The sequence below is a fragment of the Fonsecaea multimorphosa genome, assembly GCF_000836435.1.
Source record: "Fonsecaea multimorphosa CBS 102226 unplaced genomic scaffold supercont1.7, whole genome shotgun sequence".
Lineage (NCBI taxonomy): Eukaryota > Fungi > Ascomycota > Eurotiomycetes > Chaetothyriales > Herpotrichiellaceae > Fonsecaea > Fonsecaea multimorphosa.
In genome coordinates, this window is record NW_015971641.1 from 1030298 (window position 1) to 1050616 (window position 20319).

The 20319-nt window shown below is 52.8% G+C and overlaps 8 protein-coding genes across 8 annotated transcripts; 2 read left to right on the top strand and 6 right to left on the bottom strand.

The window, feature by feature from the left end:
• Window positions 1–257: 257 nt before the first annotated feature.
• On the bottom strand, window positions 258–2285 carry Z520_04602 (uncharacterized protein; the record flags this gene model as incomplete). Its single annotated transcript, XM_016775107.1, has 4 exons — window positions 258–689; window positions 753–1290; window positions 1342–2004; window positions 2053–2285. 4 exons carry the CDS (start codon window positions 2283–2285, stop codon window positions 258–260), a joined length of 1866 nt encoding a protein of 621 aa, XP_016634087.1.
• An 839-nt stretch (window positions 2286–3124) lies between these two features.
• Window positions 3125–3862, top strand: Z520_04603 (uncharacterized protein; the record flags this gene model as incomplete). The annotated part of the gene is made up of 1 exon (XM_016775108.1): window positions 3125–3862. One exon carries the CDS (start codon window positions 3125–3127, stop codon window positions 3860–3862), a length of 738 nt encoding a protein of 245 aa, XP_016634088.1.
• Window positions 3863–4511: 649 nt separating this feature from the next.
• On the bottom strand, window positions 4512–6110 carry Z520_04604 (uncharacterized protein; the record flags this gene model as incomplete). The annotated part of the gene is made up of 1 exon (XM_016775109.1): window positions 4512–6110. One exon carries the CDS (start codon window positions 6108–6110, stop codon window positions 4512–4514), a length of 1599 nt encoding a protein of 532 aa, XP_016634089.1.
• Window positions 6111–8003: 1893 nt separating this feature from the next.
• Window positions 8004–9826, top strand: Z520_04605 (uncharacterized protein; the record flags this gene model as incomplete). The annotated part of the gene is made up of 3 exons (XM_016775110.1): window positions 8004–8466; window positions 8524–8852; window positions 8969–9826. 3 exons carry the CDS (start codon window positions 8004–8006, stop codon window positions 9824–9826), a joined length of 1650 nt encoding a protein of 549 aa, XP_016634090.1.
• A 1013-nt stretch (window positions 9827–10839) lies between these two features.
• On the bottom strand, window positions 10840–12345 carry Z520_04606 (uncharacterized protein; the record flags this gene model as incomplete). The annotated part of the gene is made up of 4 exons (XM_016775111.1): window positions 10840–11563; window positions 11624–11745; window positions 11799–12100; window positions 12159–12345. 4 exons carry the CDS (start codon window positions 12343–12345, stop codon window positions 10840–10842), a joined length of 1335 nt encoding a protein of 444 aa, XP_016634091.1.
• A 1938-nt stretch (window positions 12346–14283) lies between these two features.
• Window positions 14284–15108, bottom strand: Z520_04607 (uncharacterized protein; the record flags this gene model as incomplete). The annotated part of the gene is made up of 1 exon (XM_016775112.1): window positions 14284–15108. One exon carries the CDS (start codon window positions 15106–15108, stop codon window positions 14284–14286), a length of 825 nt encoding a protein of 274 aa, XP_016634092.1.
• An 839-nt stretch (window positions 15109–15947) lies between these two features.
• Window positions 15948–16685, bottom strand: Z520_04608 (uncharacterized protein; the record flags this gene model as incomplete). The annotated part of the gene is made up of 1 exon (XM_016775113.1): window positions 15948–16685. The coding sequence occupies one exon, from the start codon at window positions 16683–16685 to the stop codon at window positions 15948–15950; it is 738 nt and encodes a 245-aa protein (XP_016634093.1).
• Window positions 16686–19457: 2772 nt separating this feature from the next.
• Z520_04609 (uncharacterized protein) lies at window positions 19458–20246 on the bottom strand (the record flags this gene model as incomplete). Its single annotated transcript, XM_016775114.1, has 3 exons — window positions 19458–19922; window positions 20012–20152; window positions 20241–20246. The coding sequence occupies 3 exons, from the start codon at window positions 20244–20246 to the stop codon at window positions 19458–19460; spliced, it is 612 nt and encodes a 203-aa protein (XP_016634094.1).
• Between the last annotated feature and the right edge of the window lie 73 nt (window positions 20247–20319).

Here is a 20319-nt window from a genome sequence, read left to right on the forward strand (position 1 = left end):
ACTCCAGGTTCTGGTGTAAGCGGAGTCGAAGTGGGCATTATATAGCCATGGAATCGACCCTCAGATGAATTGCACCATCGCGCCGTGACCCATTCTGGGTTGAAGATTGACAGAGGGATGGATCAGAATGGATTAGCGGCGCCATCCGCACCGGCACCGAGAACCGTTCCACGTGCTTGATGCCGCCGACATACTTTTCCACGCCGCCGAGGGTAAGTCGCAACAACTTTGGACCATGCAAGCTGTTACTAGAACTATCAGAGCACCTCCTCGGTACCTTGTTCAAAGCCATCGAATGGATCTTGAAACAGTGACATCTGATCCCAGGCACTGGAGACCGACTCCAGGTAGGGAAACCCATCACCTAACTCCACATCTCCTGTTGGTTCCAGATTTGGGAACGGCTCCTGCAATGCAAAAGGTGCTGGATGGGCATCATTCGGCATTTCTGGCGGTGTTTGGATAGCCGCACCAATGCTGGGCGGCTCGGAAGGCTGAATAGGTGTCCTGTTCTTTGCTGAGGGCGTCATTTCGAGCTTGGGACTGTCGTCTGTGAAGCCGACATTGCCAAGCACTGTGTGTCTGGGAACGAATTGCCTGGGGACGATCTCCCTCGTAGGTTTCATAAGTCTTGGTTTCTCCAGAAGGCCCTGTGGCACAGAAAGCAGTGCCTGCTCGATGTCTGTTATCTAAGAGGTATGTCAGCGAGAACTTCCACGCATTAATCGCCATCAACTTGCCATAGGAGATACAGCTGGGTACATGCCGGACATGTACCTGATCAATTCCAAGCAGACGGTCACGTCCCGTACTATGTCCTCGGTTGAGATTCCAAGTCGAGCTCGTTGCGAGGCATCGATGGCTAGCAAGACCTCTGTGGCGCTATGTGCACACTCTGCCATTTCGTACTCCAGTGCCCATGTGCCGCCTTCAATTTCGAGGAGAGAGGAGAGAATCTGCGCAATTGTCTGCGCATGGAGGAGGCATTTGACCTGCTGCTCAAACCCGACATCGAGTCCTAGATGGTCCAGATACTCTTGTGGCAGCGATTCGCCGAGTGCGGGAATTGTGCCTCGAAAGAGTTGACAATGGCAATGATTCCACCAGATATGCGTCATTACATAGCGTGGCAGGCGCGGCGAATACGCTCGCAGTGCCAGGTTCCTCTCGGAGAATTGCTCGCCTGGAGGCAGTCTCGACACAAAAGTCTCCAGATCTTTTTCTAGGCTCTGGAAGCGTGACGATATGACGCGGAAATCGGATCTTGAGGACATTGCTTGCCTCTTGCACCTGGGCAAGGGTTAGAGAACAGAACCGAGAAAATTTCAAGAGGCGACTGACCTCAGAATCTCATCGTGAAGGTTGATGATGCGTACATAATAAGCCAATATCCCCAGACGAACAGACTGAGGTCCGTTCTCCCGGATCTGGTTGAAAACGTTCTCGTTGTTGAGCTCAAAGTCGTCTTCCACGGCAGGGAGGCGAAGATGAATTGCTGTGATTGGGCACAGTGTATACTCCTGAAGCCCGCAAGCCATTGTTGAGTCGAGGATGTAGATGGCCCACATCAATCTGCGGCGGGCTTCTTGGACATAAAACGAAGGCCGTAAGGTTTCATGGTTGATGCGCAGAGCGAAAGCGGACCGTGTGAGTTGGGCCATGAGCAGGAATGCGGCATTGTGGGAAGCGGTCCATATTCTGTACCGGATCACGAACAACAATGCTTGCAGCTTGAATATGGAAGGCTGTCTGAACTCAGCCAGGATCAGCTCCTCGGCCAAGTCTGCGCATCGTGACCCGATCTCCCTATGGCTTGCTGGAGCACCTGGAGTGTGAGAAGTGATTGCTACGATCGAAAAGAGTAATGCCCGATCAGCTTGATCTTGGTGAACGAGCCGCAAGAGCGATGCCTTGTGCAGAACTGCGAGGCTCGGAAGGGGCTGGAGGTACTGGAAAAAGGCCTGGATGGCTTCCAAAACCCGTTCACGTGTGAGCAAGGGAGGGCTATGCCAAAGTCAGACATTGCTCGAGCTCCATAATGAGGCGACTCACTGTCGTATGAGCGCTGCGGCAGGTGGGACTTGACTGGGCTGTTCTGCGAGCAGGGGGCTGGATCGTGATGCTGTTTCTGAAGCTCCCTCGAAAGTGACACCGGCCAGACTCTGCTCGACCTCGGAAGAGCCAGTTCCGACTTGTCTCCTGTCGCGCGAAGGGTAGACGCATTCAATGCCTTTGGTATAGCATCGATTGCAGCTTGGATAATCTCCGCTGCATCGTGCTTTCATAGAGTGGCATCCTTTGCAAGCGCGCGACACGCGGGCCTTCTTAGGCGGCGATTCAGCTGTATAGGAACCGTCGCTTGGTTGCAAATGGTGAAAGGAGCAGCTGAAACCTAGTCTGGAGCAGTTGCTGCAGGATTCTTCTTGCCCGACGACTCTATCACATCGTACCTGAGGAATTCAGCGCCGACCGTCGCGCCAGGTCTCGAGAAATCTAGCTTGACGTACCTTTCTACTTCTACATTGTGTGCATGTCTGTTTTCTGCGTGGAACAGAACCACTTCCGGACAATTCGCTTTCGGTATGCGAGAGACTGGGTAGATTCATGATCGAGTGTTTTCTCGAAGCGAGCAGCAAATGCATCCATCGTGCCGCAGAAGCTGAGGGGTGAATTGATGTCGTGATTTCGAAACACTGGTGCTAATTTTCTTAGGCTTCCATTGGAGCTAGCGAAGCTCATTAGGCCGAAGATGGGCGCACAAAGCAACGAATCTTATTCTCCGGGAGGAAGAGTCTGGAGTCGAGAGCTTGTCAATCCTAAGCAACAGTCCCTGCAATCCCCTGAAGAACCATCCTAGCCCAGGGACCAAGGGCAAAATTATTAATAATAACATGATGACAAACACAAAATCTGTGGAAAGGATATTAACTGTAGCCTCCCTATCTCTTAACTGAGGTTAAGCCTAAAGGCCTTTTAGGCCTTGGCCTCTAGGTAAACATAACTGCCTATAGCACCCAAGAGATTCAGCCCTGTAAGGGCTTCCGCTCACTCCTTTCAACAAATTGTTCAACGTAATACCTCTCGTCCCATGTTTTATCGGTAGCCTATAAATTGCCGCAGAAGCATGTCTTTCTCAAACGGACAAAACGCAAATATACCACCTCTTGGATTCATATCGGTGGACGTTGATATCGAACGACCGGTAGGGGATCCTTTCAACGAAGCGACGTGGCCCTTCCCCGTCCTCAAAGAACTGGCAGAAGGCTCGCAACTGAACAACATCGTCACGAGTGAAGAATACCCTGAAGAATTTCTAGATGGCATAGTCTCGGCTGGGGAGAAGCTTCAGCAAAAGGGCTGCGTTGGCATCATCACCGACTGTGGGTTTTTGGCTGGAGCCCAGAGGGAACTTGCGAAGCGCCTCTCTATCCCTATTGCAGCGTCGGCACTAGCCCAAATCCCTTCGATCCAGGCTTTTCTGCGTCCTGGTCAAACCGTCGGTGCGCTGACTTATGACGATTCCAAGTTGGGTGCCCGCCAATTGCTGCAGATAGGAGTCCGCAATCCAGACGCCGTCCATATCGCGGCTCCTCCAGAGAATGGCTGGCTTCGGGGTCATATACGAGACCGTATACCGTATGACCATGCAAAAATTGAAACAGAATTGGTTGAATCTGCCTTGGGCCTGTTGAGGAGGCATCCAGATATCGGGGCGTTCCTGCTGGAATGCACTCAAATGCCGCCCTTTGCTGATGCTATTCGCAAGGCCACAAACCTCCCGGTGTATGATGTTTACACACTCGGAACGTGGTTCTATTCGGGTTTGACTAGCCAACGACCGCAACATTGGGGACCTGTTTGAGGCCCTGCGCTGGGCCTGCGAAGGAAGCGACTTATAAGGGCACGTAGCCATGCAGGAGCCGGGCTGGTTGAGGCATTCAGGTACTACAATGATATGAATCGAGGCCAGGTAGTGCTAAGGCTGCGGTACCAAATACTCATTTGTGGCTACCTACCTTACACCCCATACCGTGCCTGCCTGACATTCCTATTCCTGGATTGCGATCCCTCCTCTATCCTTTCCGTCGACATCCATCTTGCTCTCTACGTACCTATCTTGCAATCCCAGACTCACGAAGACTATAATAATCTTTCAATTAGGGGGGCCCTCTCGACATGGAGTGACGGACTAATCGATGCCGGCATCTTGAGAGTTTTACCTCATGACATGGATTACGAATGTCGACCACGCTGCTCTGGAACTCTTAGCAAGCACCTACAACTACTTCACGGTGGATTTCTGCTTTTGAGGACTCTATCGAAGACCCGAGAATCTGCGCCGTCGCAAACGCGATCTTGTCTCATCCAGATCTGAATAAGCGGAATATCTTCATCGATAATGACGATCCCCGCCAAAGTCACAAGCTTTATCTATTGGCAGTCTAATATGCAGTCTTTCATAGCCATCAATCCCTTTTCAATCGCCGAGCTGCTGGATAAAGAAAGTTACCCTACGTCCTCTGAACGGTCTGAACCAATCTAGGGTCGTCGACTCTATACCGCTCCAAGCCTCCCATCACCGCCGAATCCAGCACAAAGTCAAACGACGTGGGCATCTCTAGCTTCTCGCCCGCGTACCTGCGCAGGGCCATGACGCTCTGGCCATCGCGCAGAAGCCAGGGATCCTGAGTCTCTTCCTGCCAAGACTCGCACTCATGCCTCATCTGCGCCAGCAACGCGGCGTGCTCGGGCTGGTCGACCAGGTTGCACACCTCGACTGGGTCGGATTCAAGGTCGTACAGCTCCTCCGCGGGCCGTCGGACGTACTGCCTGAGAGAGCGGGCGCCGATCAGGACGTCGGCGCCCTCCTCCTGGTGGTTGTGGTTGTGGTTATGGTTCTTCCGCACTCCCTCAAGGGTCAGACTCGCGTACAGGTCCGAGGCAAAAGGGAAGTCGAGCTGCCACGCAATGTTTCGGTGGTACTTGAAGCGCCGGTTGCGCACGACCCTGGTGGGCCAGTAATTGGCGATTTCATGGAACGTGTGAGACCCGTACACTTTGTGCTGCCATTGCTCTTCCGGCAGAATATCCGAGCAGCCGATGATATGTAGAAAGGATCGCCCGAGACGTCGGGGCGGCGGCGGCGGCCGGGTTTCCCGTGTCCATACCTGACCCTTGGGCGCCTCGACCTCGATAGGGGCACAGAATTCCAGAGGGGCACCCGCCCACGCGAGGAATGTGGGCAGAATGTCAATGTATGATATCATATTTGGGTTCCGTGTGCCGGAGCGAGAGCTGCCAGGGAGACGCACGATAAAAGGGAGCTGTGTCCCGGCATCGTACAGGGTGGTCTTCGAGTTGATGAATGGAGGACCGTTGTCACTGCAAAGGACGACCAGGGTAGAGCTTGCGAGGCCTTTGCGTTCCAGAGCATCCAGGACCAGTCCCACGCCGTAGTCCAGACGGGAAATGGCTTTGTAGTATTCGACGTATTCAATCCGTGTCTCCGGCAGGTCGGTCAGCCAGGGCGGGATCTCGACTTGCTCGGGCTGGAAGTTTGGGGCAACGAACTGGCCGTCGCACGTTTCACCATTTCCAAACCCACTCCGGGTGGTGATGTCTCTGTGAGGGTCAACGTATCCTACCGTGAGGAAGAATGGACGCTTTGTCTCGTTGGCTCGCTCAAAGAATGCCTCTGCTCGCTCTGCCACCCACGCAACATTCCTCGTTTCGCTTTCGTCTCTCGACACCCAGGGAAATACATGTGCTGGTCCCACATGTACTTTGCCTACAATGCCTGTCTGATAGCCCAGAGCGTTGAAGAGCGTGGGTGCCGATTGTATGTGGTCGAAAGACTGGAAATGGCTCGTCCCTCCTGCGAGACCATACTGTCCGTTCTCGTGTGGATGCAGGCCAGTGTACATGACAGTTCGACTGGCGCTGCACGAGGCTGTACTCGTGAAAGCGAGGTCAAAGACTGTTCCATTGGCGGCGAGCTTATCGATATTGGGTGTCTGAAGCCCTTTTGCACCATAACAACCCAGGCATTTTCCAAGGTCGTCGGCTATCATGAAAAGTATGTTTTTCCGGGAGCCGTCTATTGAACCCATCACGATTTGAGTCTGGCGTTATGACGCGATCAGTTGAAGGAAGACGAGAAGCTGGGGAGACCTTGGCATGGCTGGAAATGCCCATGATACTTAACGCCTCGAGTACAGAAAGCGGGACAGGCCGATTTATCTCGAAGGCCGACCGAGCCGACCGAGCCGCCGACATCTGGGACGGTGTTGCTTGTCGGGCGGCATCTCCTCCCAGAAGCACTTGAGCTCCGGTCTCTTGGATGCTTAATGAGTACGGAGCAGCCTTGGACGCGATCCCATAAGTTACCCCGCCGGGTGGCTCTACCGGTACGATAGATTTGTATCGAATGTTCCCAAATCCCACTTGTGCTCAAACGCCTTTCTGTGATTTATTGATAGCCACCAGTTCTAGGGAAATTGTGCCCTATAGCAGAGCCACATTTATTTCCCTTCGACTGGAGAATGCTGTGCTCCCAGGAGAGACAAAAAAAAAATTGAGAAGCCGCAGAACAGTTTTTCGGATTTCCCAGCATCAAAAGCCGAGACTTCTCGCTTCACTATAAATATTAAATTACTTCACCGCTCGGCTAAGACAATGTTGGTAAACTTTGCTGCGGCTGGTGGGTAGCGTGTTCTCTCAGAGTCCCGCGTGCTGGAAGGCTGAAATATGGGATACGGCAGCTTTGCGCTTGCTGATTATTCGAGCCTCCATATTCTTTGGCAGCCCAGACGGAGTAGGACGGCGACGAAGCTGACTTGCAGAACACCCTTTGACACTCTTGCAGTAATGGGCACAGGTAAGAAGGTGCTCCGCGCGAAACGTGCAAATGCAATTAATAATTTTTGTTCCCCTGGCGAGACTCGGGCAAACCAAACAGTTGCCTTTTTTGGTACTTGACATGATCTTGGAGAGTCTGGGCTGGGCTTAACGATCGACGCACAGTTAGCGCCCCGGAAGTAACGGTCTCCAGCATGATGCGCTCTGGACCTCGTGCAGAGACACTACCGAGTATTAGATCACGAAAGGACCGCTGAGACACCCACCAGACTGCTCGTACACAGACAGGGCCGCATACTCGTATACCTTCCTGGTCTGTTGGCGGGCGCTTCATTCGAAGGCAGCAAACAAGCCTACGCTAAGAAGCACATCATTTCGGAGCTGATGTCCGCTATCGTCATGGGCACATAGTATTTCTGAGCTGATGTTCTCTCTTCATTCGCTATGAGACATGCACGGCCTTCCTCTCGACATGTGGCTGTGGAAAAGGTTATTAACAATCGTTGATGGGCACGCCCTTTGCAGCCCAAGCGGAAACCCCTTTCAACTCGAACACCTACCTAGCTGCCAAGGAGCGAAGGGCAAGCCACCGATCGATTCGGTGTGGAAAATCACCCTTAGCAGTTAAGCGAAGGGAAGGGCATCGCCTAGGGCTCAGGTGCTTTGGCGGCGTGGACCAGCAAAACGCGCTGGTGACGCCTTTCTTTCTAATCCGCTTCAGCCGCAAGGCTTCCCAATGCGGAAAGCGTTTATGATAGCTATCCTGACGCCCACTACTTGTGACTACGCAACAAACCAATGACCACCTCCCGACTTGGCGAACGCTGTCTGGCTAGACCACTATGCAGCGTACGCCCTGAGGCCGGCTTGCTGGGTGGCTTGCTACTTGCACTGGTACGTTATCAATGGACTGTGCGGCGAGCGCGGCCAAGGCGACACCAAACGACATGGGTCTCAGCCAGCCCTGCCCCTCCTGCAGCAAGCGTTGTTATGCCTTTGCTTCGACTCCAGCGTGGTCAACCGGTTGAGCCGTGAGCTCGTCTATAAGATGGGTTCACGAGCCTGTGGCGGCTGCTGGATGATCTGCCAGATTTCCCTTCAGCATCCACATACTCTCTCGCTCCCTTGACACATCATCAGTAATAATGGCCGAGTTTCTTAAAGAGACGCCCGCAGGCCAGTTTCTACGCCTGCTGGGGTTTCGGTCTGATGGCCTCTTGTATCCTGAGGAGAAGCCGGGCTTCGAGCCCACCATGGTCCCTGTCGACCGCGACAGGTCACCGTCTCCCGCCGAAAGCGACCTGGAGAAAATCCTGCCCAAGCAATCTGCCACCGTCCGCACAACCGAAAAGGACGATACAACAGTGACCGTCTCGGACAAAGACTCGGAGTATCTTGTCGTGTCCTGGACTGATGAGAAGGATCCCGCAAACCCTCGGAACTGGTCCCAGGGCAAGAAGCAGTGGACCCTCTCAGTGGTCAATCTGTACACGTTCTGCGTCTACTGCACAGCGTCCATCATCACGCCGACTGCGGGAGCCATCCAGGTGCGATATGGTGTCTCTATTGTGGTGGCAAGCCTGGGACTGTCCATGTATGTTGTTGGCTGTAAGTTTTGGCACCATTTGCATTCAACTATACTGTCTCGTCGCTAACTCTGTATAGATGGTCTGGGACCCATGTTCTTTTCTCCCATCAGCGAGATCCCCCGAATCGGGCGGAACCCCCCTTATCTCTACTCTTTCGTGGCATTCTTCGTCGTCTCCATTGCCCTTGCCTTCGTCGACAATTTCCCTGCCATCATTGTCCTTCGATGGCTGCAGGGTCTCTTTGGCAGCCCAGCCTTGGCTAGTGGCGCGGCTTCGATCGAAGATATATACGACATCTACAATGCTCCGTATGGCTATGTATGGTGGATTGCAGCCATGTATTGCGGCCCTGCTGTCGGCCCGTTGATGGCTGGATATGCTGTGCCTCATGATTGGAGATGGCCGGTGAGTTTAGTTCCCTTTCACTCTTTCACTCTTCAGAAGTCGCCATCACCTTGCCTTATTCGCTCATTCTCACTATTCTCTTGCCAACGGGTGCATATACTAATGGTGCGTCACAGCTCTACGAAGTCATCATCATGTCGGGGATCATTCTGTTGCTGTTGCCATTCCTGCCGGAGACCTACCCGGGTACCATCCTCCTCAACCGAGCAAAGCGACTTCGGAAAGCCACAGGGGACGACCGATACCGGGCAGAGAGTGAACTGCACCCTATCCCCTTGAAGACTCTCCTCCAGGAGTCCCTGATCCGACCGCTGGAGATCACCATCAAAGACCCTGCGGTCCTCTACGCGGCACTCTACGGCGGCCTCGTCTACGCGACGTACTACTCCTTCTTCGAGGCCTTCCCGCTGGTCTACCTCGGCACCTACCAGATGTCCCTCGGCCAGCTGGGCCTGATATTCTTGGGATTGATGACCGGCTGCATCTTCGGGCTGACGTGCTACTACGTCTATCTCCGCCGCTGGTTCATCCCCAGGGCGCGCAAGTACCACGCCGAGAAGGGCAAGGCGGTCGAACAGGAAGAATGGCTGCGGCCGGGTATGGCCGGCGTCTGGGGCCCTCCCATCGGCTTGCTGGTGTTTGCCTGGACGGCGCGCGCCGACATCCACTGGATCGCCCCCACGATCGGCATCAACATCTGGGCCGCCGGCAGCTTCTGCATGTTCCAAAGCATCATCTGCTACGTCGCCCTGGCGTACCCCAAGTACGTCGCCTCGTTGTTTGCCGCCAACGACTTTGCCCGCTCCATGCTCGCCGCGGGCTTCGTCCAGTTCTCGAGGTCCATGTACGTCGATCTCGGCATCGGCAAGGGCGTTACCGTGATTGCGGGCCTCTCGGGCGTGGGCGTCGCGGGAATGTATGGCCTCTACTACTTTGGCGCGTTCCTGCGTTCCAGGAGTAAGTTCACTGGCTGAGCACCACATGTTTCTGAAGGGGGCTATGGTGTGTTTTCACGGTTGCGAGAAAATTCTGGCGAGTGTCATACATATACTTGAGTGAGCATTTTTCCCACGAGCCAGATGATCTTCATTTCATAAAAAAAGAAAAGAAAGTATGTTCATCGGAATGTTTCGTCTGTTCTTGTCAAAATGTGTATTGATGTTAAACGTGAGACGCCTCTCCGGCCTCAATGCCGCCCCATGTCTTTCTCTAGAGGAAACCATGCTACTCGAATACACTCCCAAGTCTGGCAGGTGTGCATTGACATGTACGGCGTCCCAATTCCACCCTGGGCATGGGGACTCAGACTCGATGAACAGAAAACTGCTAGGTGGGTTGCGCTCGGCATTCAAAAGACAAGGTATTCCAGAAAAACCTGCTGCGTCTCAAGCTGCATGAGTCGCTGGAACGGTCCTCGCAACAGAATCAAGGCTGCGGATGGTGTGACGAATTCTTGAGCGTAAAACAGTGCGCTCGCGCTTCCAGGTCGTGTCTGGACGACAGGACTGGTCCGTGTCGTCTCCAGATCTGCTCTTCCTCGCTTACAGCTTCCTGCCACTGAAAGGTGCCAGACAATATGCGAGATAGCCCCGAAATTGTGTGGGTCTTGCACCATCAACACGTAGTTGGTGAGTGGAGAAGCGTCATGATCCTTTTCACAGGTCACAGATGCGGCCTTCGGTGTCTTGGTGTCATTGCTCTGCGGAGGACCTCATCAAAGACCCTCGAACACTGGTCCTTGTTCTGTCCTGACTTTGGAGGCATCTGAATCGAACAGATCGGCTGGCGAGACGGCGCTTTCTCCTCTCTTCTGTATGCCATCCTCGCCATAGGTCTCTGCACCAAGCCGGGAGACATGTTCAGGCCACTTCGTGAAAGGATCCAGGTCCATCTTGGCAATTCCCACTGGTCTTTGCCAGGTAGACATGCCGAGTTCAAAGGACCAAACGCACATAAGAGCCCAGTGTTGGCAGGTTGCTGGGGGGTTTCACCCAAATGTATTAGGACTCTTGGATGTGAAGTGCTTCTTGCGAAGAACCTGATAGGAGAACCTCTCGTTCCAGAAGAACTTCTCGCATATTCTGATCTTCTGCATCCAACTCTGTTTCAACCCTTGGTGGTCCAAGATCCTCATGCCTAACGACCATGTGAGATCATTGGTGTGGGAGCTTGTAAGCATCATCATGCCTACCCAGGTCAGCCATTCCGCCTCGTGGCTCTGTGGATGAGAGGCGCCGGGGAAGCAGAAGGTGGAAGGAAGGAGACCGGCGTGGATCTGGAGATATGCCAGATTTAAAAAGCGTCCCCTCTCGCTAGAGTCCACCAGTGAGCAGTAAGCTTGCAAGGCCATCAGGACCAATTGGTCTTGTAATGGTAGATCGGCACTCTGAAGCAATTCAAAGCATCTCGTGGCGTTGTTAAGATTTGCTTCCAGCAGTGCACTGTCCACGAATAAGTGCTCTCTTCCGTCTTCCGAGGCCGTTGCTTTTACAGCGGCGACCCATGCGGCAATATCGGAAAGGACGTCGATCACAGCGGCCACTGGGCGTTGGTTTATGCAGAACTCTTCGAATGCTTGCGGGAGCCTTGCTATCTGGGCACAGAGAGCCGGAGAAAATGGGTGGACAGGGCGGTCAAGGCTTCGGACTTTAGGGGCTGCGGTTCCTGGGTGACTGACGATCGCTCGATGGCATTCTGCGTGTGTGATGAAGCTGCACAGAGGTGATTCTATAAGCCTGATCAACTCCCAGGAGACAGGGGGAACCACTCACCTGTCAGTGACAGTCGCAAGCCAGCCGTCGAATTCCAATCGTTGAGGGCCGCCTCTGCGAGCGATTGCCTCCTCTATAGCTCTTAAGTGGATCCAGGCACTGTCATAGTTGAGTGTCAAATTCTATGCTTTGGTCAGCTCGTCACATCTCGTCCTCGAATAGAAGGCGGCTTTACGTCGAAGGTCGCTAGAAACAACATTGTGCATATGACCAAATCGGACACCTTATCAGTAGTCGACTGCAGGTACTGACGAAAAAGTCGAATGGTTACATCGTAGATACCCTTTGCCTGTGGAGATGGGCCATGGTGTGGCCTGTCCATCAAGTCGAATTGCAGCATGGCATTTGCCAGCATGCCAGCAAACGACACGTGGTTGCTGAGAATAAGAGGAATGTAATGGCGGAGAAGGGAGAGATCCTCTCCAACACCCTCGAGCTCAAGTCTTCGGAACGTGGTAGGTGCATAGATGTCAGTATCTGCAACATGTGGTCAGCAACGTCGTTGTGCATACCAATTCACAGGCCTTCGACATACAGTATCTGCAAGCAGTCTTTGCCTTTCCTTCGATTCGAATGGGAAAGATTTCGAGCGCCAAGTGCGTGAGTGCGGATTGCGTAGACTGAGCTTTTGGCAGGCTCGTATAATGACCAGGCTCGGACTTTGTCGACGCTTCAGATTCCTCCTTTGGCGGCATTGTCCCATCCTGGAGGCCGCCTTCCATTTTCTGCGATGGTTCACCAAGGGCGCTGTAGCTGCAGGTGTGCTTGCGCCATCTTTAAATTTTCCGTCCTTGCAAATGTTGGCTACTCCCGTTCCCGAATAATTCTCAATGGCTCCTGGTCGAGGATGATGGAGGCGCTATCCACTCGGAGGCTGATGGCCTCTTGATTCTCTTTGGAGAACAGCAATAACGCTGATGAGTTCCCGAGCAGCGCACCCGACTGCGAGGTGATTCGGATCCAATGTCGACCTGAGATTCTCTCCTTGATTACATGCAAACATGACATTAAAGGTTGATTTATGTAATACTGCGCAAGTCCGATTATCTCAGCGAGCTCAAATTTGTTCCAGCATGCGAGTCGTGAGGGCGGAAAGCGGCCGGGGAAGTCTAGGCGGTCATACATAGGTACGAGCAGAGTAGCATCACCAACTTCTTAGATGCACCCTGAGACATGAGCCGCCGAACCGCCTCTTGGGATAATATCACTTGTTGCCTAAAACGGCTGGAGGGTATATCGTTCCTAATTGGATCGGCTGCGGGAGCATCGAGTCTGGGGGTTTTTGAAGCGGAATGAAGTTCAAGCGGTTGGTTGGCGATGGACAACTTTCCCACCCGCTCAACGTCGGTCTTATCTTTCCGTGGCCAAATCAGTAGCCGTAGCCACGGAAGAAGGGGAGCGTGGCACCTGGAGCTTCGAGAATCGGGGCCCGGGGGTCGGGGTCGTGGGTTTTCGCCTTTGCATCTCCGTTCAATGAGATACATGTATCGACACCTGCAGTTCCCACCGGAGGGTGATAGATGTTCTTCAACAGAAATGACGAGTGGGGAAGCCTCATCCACTTGGTGCCTGCCTACTACGGTCTCACTGTACCGTCGGATCATTAGTCATTGCATGCATATACTCGGTACATCAAGCTGGGTGGCAGGCACTGAGTGGGCTTGGGCTCAGCCCCGTAACCGCACCACAACGTTTGCTTGTCCTCATCCCCCGCCTCTCCGGCACGCAAGGAGTATCTTTTTCCCCAAGTAGCCGTACACAGCGGTGGGGAAGCGGCTGACCGCTCATCAAAGCCAAGAATGCGGTGCACACAGCAGGAGGATAGCCAGCACATTTAGTGATGAGCAAGAAACTTTTAAAGAGAGACGACGTAGCCGCAGAGGAGGGAAGTGCAAAATGGCATGACTTCCAGGGCTTGAACGAAACAAGGACGGGCAGCTCTGACACAGGGACTGCCGGACAACAAGCAACAAGGTGAATCATCACCAAAGTTCGTGGAGATCAAAAGCAATAGAAACAGATATCAAGAGGCGGCAGGCCGCATAAAGACCTGAACAGAGCCTCGTCCATCCCAGAGTGAATCATTGAGGGGCATTGCTGTGCCGATTTTGAGCTTGGATGGCTACCTAGTGCTTCAAACACACATGTTCTCTGCCTATTCTCTTTGTCTCGAGTGTCTGAAGTCAACGAGCTCAATTCACAGTTATTTTTGAGAATAATGCACAATACAGTTTCTCCACGGGCAGAAATACTTTCGCAGTCCTGCTGCGCTGGCCGCTCAGTTGCTCTTCCATCTGAACTGCAGCTTCTCCAACAGGATTATCCTCAACATTCCGTCCTGACTCAACCGCAGACTCCATCAAAGTATGTACCTAGATACCTAGGAATGCACCCGGTATCCTGGACAAATTGAGACTACCTGGTCGATTCTATCCGTCCGATCTTCAGCGAGAGGCATCCCTGAAGTCCCTATTCCACCAATCTGGATCGCTTTCTAGTGCCACCGCGTTGTCTTCTGTTTTCTCTTCCTCATTTCGCCGGCCGCCTTTGACCCTTTTCCCCCGACGTTCACGATATCCCCACGAGCCAGGTATGAGTGCAGCGCGGCCTGAAGTTTTATCAGTACGATGGTGTTGGATTCTTGAATGTACGGGGCAAGATCACTCACGTAAAGGTCGCAGCGACACACTCCATCTGTATGGTCTCCTCACCGTGAACCTCGGAACCCAAATTCTATACTTTTCTTGAAAGGCTGCAGCGGGGGCAGAGTAACGCGAGGGTGTTCCTCTATCCTCCTGATCATGATAAGCAATGGCTGTACGCACCATAGCGGCGAGGCGGTCGTTTCCTTGCAGAAGTGCGCGATAGTCACGCTCTCTGGCAGAGTCCGGTGCCCACTGCATAAAGTGCTCTGCGATCCACGCTTGGACACAATGGAGAGCCGGTGGTTCGTCAAGCCGGTAGAGTGTATCAATGAAGGTCACACTGGGAATGGTGGGATGCCACACGCTGAACAATTGCCAGATCTCCAGGAAAGCGCTCACCACCATGTCAGGGATGAAGAACTTGTCCGCTGCGATGTATACCTCTAGCCAGAATGTGTCTAACTCCCAGCTGCTCTGAAGGGGTTTGAAACACCACTTTTCGCGAGAGGATTTTGCATAAAGCCATTCGCATAGAAACCTGATGATATCCGGATCGTCTTCTGGTAGCTTGAGTTCTTTGGTCGCACTTTCCCTGAAGCCTCCGTTGAATGCTGCGTCGAAGAATCTTGAGGTCGCACAGAGGAGATCCTTGTGCACAACTTGTTTCACTTCGTGGGGTCCTGCGAGAATCGTGACGAGGGTGTCGCTTTCAAGAGTTTGCGTTGCGGCACAAGTAGGCATACCTGTAGGTAGGACTGGAGTAGTCGCATCAAGGTTCTCAGGCGAGGCCATGGCCTTCGAATCCGGCGTCGTCTTCCTTCTCTTGCGTGTCCTTGGCATCTTGCCTACTCCGGCTTGCTGGAGTGTCTTGTTCTCCTTCGCCTCGGCGTCGTCGACGTGATTTCCAAACTCTTCCGGAGGTGTTCGATGGAGATAGAAAGGACCCGGGAGACAACGATGAAAATGTAGGATGAAAGGTGGGTTCAGCGTCGAAGGAACAGGACAGGGAAAGATGAAGAGCATACATGGGAAGTTAAGCAGTGTGGATCGAGGAGAAGGAGTGGAAAGCAGCGAGATAGCAGCAGAGAAGCAGCCGGAAAGCTGTAGGGTGAATGAATACCTTGCGGTTTGCTCAGGAAAACTGCCTGCACGTTTGTGTCTAGGGCCACGAGATTAACCGCGTGTCTGTGAAAGAGCCACTGCGCGCTTTGCAATGGCACTGTCCACCAGTCTCATATGCGAGGATGCTGTGCTGGGCGTTTCTTTTATTTAATTGCCTTGTTCTCTGCGGCCGGTCTCCAGAAAGGACATGCCTTGATGTTTGCTCCTCCTTCTCCATTTAAGAGCTGTGCCACGACCGTCGACAGCCGGATGTGCCAATTCTAAGTTCAGAGGCCTATGGAGAGCGGTCCGAAGTCCGAAGTCCGAAGTGTGAAGTCTGACGTCGTTTCGAGGCGTTTGTGTTGATCATGGTGCTGGTGGAAGCTGTAGAAATTGGCGTTCTTGCTTGGGTAGGTGATATAGCTGGTTTGGCTGGTTGCTCAAGTGCTGGGATTTGCGGCCGCAGTCGGCTCAGAAGCTAACATCTGCGACGCAGATCTCTTGATCCCTGCAACTGTCGGCTCCTGACCTGAGACTAGAGCCTAACTTAGGACATTAAAATATCGGAACAGAGGTGTTTACTCACTCAGCTTCGCACGGTGCAGTAATTTTCCTGCAAGCTTTGGAGAGACATCATCAGCCTTTCTCGCCCGTGCTTCCATAACCCGAAGATCCAAGCCATGCCTTTCCGCGAACCGCTCTTGATTCGATGGGTGTATGAGAGCATGTCCTTTGGCCTGAGCGCGCATCATGGCTAGTGCCATTTCGAGGCAGAACTTTTCATGAACGACGAAGAGCCGACCCCAATCTTCCTTCTCTTGCGACTTGCTGAGCCAGTAGGCCACATGTTCGACCACATGCCTTTGCATGGCGAGAGGACTGGCTCCAGAGAAGAGCGAGAAGATGAAGTCGCGAGACGGGATTGTGGGTGAAAGGGAGAAGACGTCTGTGAGCTGACGGTATGCCAGGACTTGCAGTGCAGGGCTCAGAAAACGATCAGCCATACGGTACACCATAAGCCAGAGGAAATCTTCATGCCAGCGCTGATTTGCAACCTTGAATGCCCAATTCTTGCGGGCGACCTTTCCTGTATAAAGCCAGTCGACGAAGAAAGCGAACACTTGTGGCTCTTCCTCGGGCAACTTCATTCCTTGGTTTTTCCCTTCGCTGAACTCTCCTGAGAAGGCGCGTTCGAAGAACTCAGAGGATGCACACAAGGGGTCTCTGTGGACGGTAAATTCTCGCTGCTCAATGCCTCGGCCCACAGTAATCTTGACAACACGCGTACCGCGGTCGATGTTTGGCGGATCTCCCATTGCGCTGCACTAGGAAAAGATCAGGATCCGAACGGCGAGACGTAGGAGAGGGACTCGGGACAGGGACAGGGCCAATTTAGACTGGTGAGGAGGACCTGGGGACTGCAGTTTGACAGTGATATGGTGAGCTTGCTTTGTGTCGCAGATTAAACAGGGAAATGAACAAATCCACAAGATGAAAGCGATATGAAAGTGAAATGAAGTTGTCAACAGTAAGTGAAGGGAAAACACAACCTGGGCGGCCGCACCCAGTTGCAACCAGTGTGCAAGTCGACGTTGATTCCAAGGTCCGCCACTTGATGAACCCATTTTCCTGGTTTTCCTTCATACAAATACCAACACCAGATACCGAAAATCCCAATCATGGATATGTCATCTGACCTGGACTTGCATAGGGCTGCTTGGTCTTGGGATCCATGCCTGTCGTCCTCACAATGGCTTCCTTGTCTTCTTGGATCAAGGTACAACATCCACACCAGCATGATGTGCAAAAATCGCCACAGCTGCCCCCCTCAATGCCATATCGGTCACGTGTAGAGCCTCGATTGATGCACTGGAGGATGCAATGCCCGCCAATGCACATCAAGGCGTAGAATGCACAGCACTTTAATGGAAGTCAGCCAATGAAACCCAGCTCGCAAACAAATAGGGGAGCTCAATGTTGAACGAGCTGGGAGCAAAGCATTGCAAAGGCCACAGGACATAGGAAATTCAGCATGCCTACATTTCCGTTGATGCCGCTAGAATCATGATCACCCTTATACCGATCCTGTGTCTTGCCGTAGAGAATGCACGGACACCAGGTTGCCAAACAGCCTATTCCGCAGCATCAAAGTCAGCAAACAATCAACCTACAGCTGCTGATTGAAGTGAGGCCACATACAAGTGCTAAATGGTGAGCAGCAGTCGAAGAGACCAAATGACCATTTGCCTGGAGCACCGCCAGGATAGGCTCCGGCGGCGCCGTTCATTGGTTTTTCGTTGGCCATTCCGTTGGCCATTCCGTTGGGCTGCTGTTCCATTGTCGCCTTGAATAAAGAATGTCTTGAGTGAAAGTATGTGAATGAGGCCAGCAGCTCAGTCAGAACCAACGACAGCACAGAGGACCAAGAGTTGGGGTTCAGGTTTCAAAAAGACAATTCAATCCAGGGAAGCGAGATATCAGCCATATTTCAGTCATTCATGAGGCATCATCTCGGGTAGCAGTTTGATCGAACGCTCCAGGAGAGAGACGCGCGGACTGTGCTGACACCTGATCATTCATGGAAGTCTCCGTTAGATCCTACCCCAGTGAATGGGCGGGGGGCTTCAGCTGAAGACTGAATTCAGCCCCCTCGTGTGCACGGTTATGGTTCTTGTGGGAGTCAAGACCGCATGGTTGTCAGCCTCCTGCCCCTTGGCCTTACCATGGCACCTCACCATCTCCGGAAGGTATCACTGGGCGAAAAGGGCATTGGGTGGGCGTCAGGGATGCGGATAAGGCTTGCCGGGGGAAAGCCAGGGCTGGCGAAAAGGGTCCTGATGTCGGAACTCTGGTCGCCTTAAGGTTTCAGCACCGATGAAAAGACAGAACGAGATAGTAGGATACGAGGTCGCCAAAGTCTTGGTTACGACTATTGCCATACCCGTAGGAATTTGAATGCATTTAACAACGGTCCAGAGCGTTCCACCAATTTGTGGACCAGCAAGCACAACGGATGTTCAAGATTGCGGCTTGTGGAGATTTGACCCAGAAGGTGGCCTGCTCTATCGTCGGACTTGCCACGCTCTGGCCTCATTACTGCTTTCAGATGCTGCCATGGCTTTCCTGTGCTGGATATCTACGAGTTGGGGGAGCTTCAAGAGTCCCAAACTCGTCTCAGGAGAGGAGTGCCCAATTGACTCTCGCAAAGGATGAGAAATTTACAGTCTCTTTCACCAGTATGAGGCAGCTCGTTGCGTGACAGCCTCACGTCCGAAAGCACATGCATACTCCCCGTTTGGGGTGCTTCGATTGAGGTCCGAGCTTGAGTTAAAACGACCACTAACGTCCATTTTTCAATAATTTCGACTTTGAAAAAAGGGATCTTCCTTCTCATTTAGCGAAACCCCACAATTGGGGGCTGAAAAACTCTAAGGATGAAAATAGGAGGTGGAGATCAGCATTAAATCCACCTGTCGAATAATCGATCAGAAGGACATCCTGGGAGCAAAGGCGGATTCAGATGTAGCACAGAGGATTATGGATGGCATGGATCCTTGGGCGTGCTGCTGCCGGTTGACTGACGGCAGTCCTTATTAGGACAACATGACTTTCTGGGGTGGGTGAAATGGCCCGGCCGTAAGTCAACGTTGGGTTGGGTTGGGTTCTCGTCCTTTGTGAAACTGGAGGCGTTGTTCGTTGCCCTCATCAGTCTAATCGAGCCTAAAGTGTCTCCGGTGCGGCCTCTGAAAGGTGTTCTCCCAAAGCCATCCTGCTGCAGATGCAGATTCCACCCAGGGCGCAATTTTCTGCAGGCTACCCTGATTGACTGTTTCGTCCTTAAAACAATCCTCACAAGAATGCGAGTAAGTTTTGGCTTCTCGGCTGACTCGGTCAAGACAGGGCTCGGATAGGCAATCTGCAGGTATTGAGGGTGTAAAAGGTTTCGAAATCGAGCTCTGTTGCAATCAGCCCCATACATGTGCCTTCCGCTGTAGGGGCCAAAAATGATGCGGCTCGAATGATGACTCGATCCTGCAATTCTTCGACCTATCGAAATCTCCCGGTCCAAGACATGCACTGCGCGTCTGTCAGTTCTTCGTGTCACCATTTGCTGAAGCGTGCGCTGCGTGTGCCCGGTTGTATTCCTCCCGCATAGTCTCCAATATCTGCTGAACCTGCGCCTCGCCTTCTTCACCGGGAAATCGTTCCTCCAGCTCTTCTATCACGAGAGAAAGAAATTGCCGGTCGTCGGGTTCTGGCTGTTCTTCTCCCTCTGCAGGGATTTGACCGTCGACACCGTCAGCGGGGGCATGGTCATCAACATCATCGTTGTTATCACCCTCGCCGTTGACATCTTGTGCTTGATCATCTTCATCAGCATTTTGCTGCTGCTGTTGTCCCCTCGGCAATCCCAATCCCAGATTGATCAACCCGAGGGCTTCGGTCTTTGTTAACCCAAATGCGTGTAATCTAGGCACGACATTTTTGATGAACGTCTCTGGGGGAGGGTATCTGGCAATGAAAGGGACCGTATTCGTGACATAATGCTCAAACTAGACAGATGGTATACGAGGTCAGCAGCAGTTCGCCACTTTACAAGGATTTGAGGCCCAGCGATATATCACCGCTTTGGTAGACATACATCGTCTCGCAAGCGCTCATAGTCCTTCAAATTGACCTGCTTGTAGGAGCCGATCTTCCGTGGTGGGGGCCGGGGCGGGTTCTGAGAGAGGAATTGATGCACTTCGGAAGTTGTAAGCAGTGCGGACTGGGGATCGAGGACCTGTGGGCGTGTATGTTGTTAGCAATGGTCTCGGTGTGTCTCTGAAGGGAACGGGGCGGAGATACAAGGGTTATCGGAGTGCACATACTCTCATGTTGGCGGGTTTTCTGCTGCCTGATACACTAAACTCGGGCCAGGTTTGTGAAACAAAACTGCTTCAACTCATT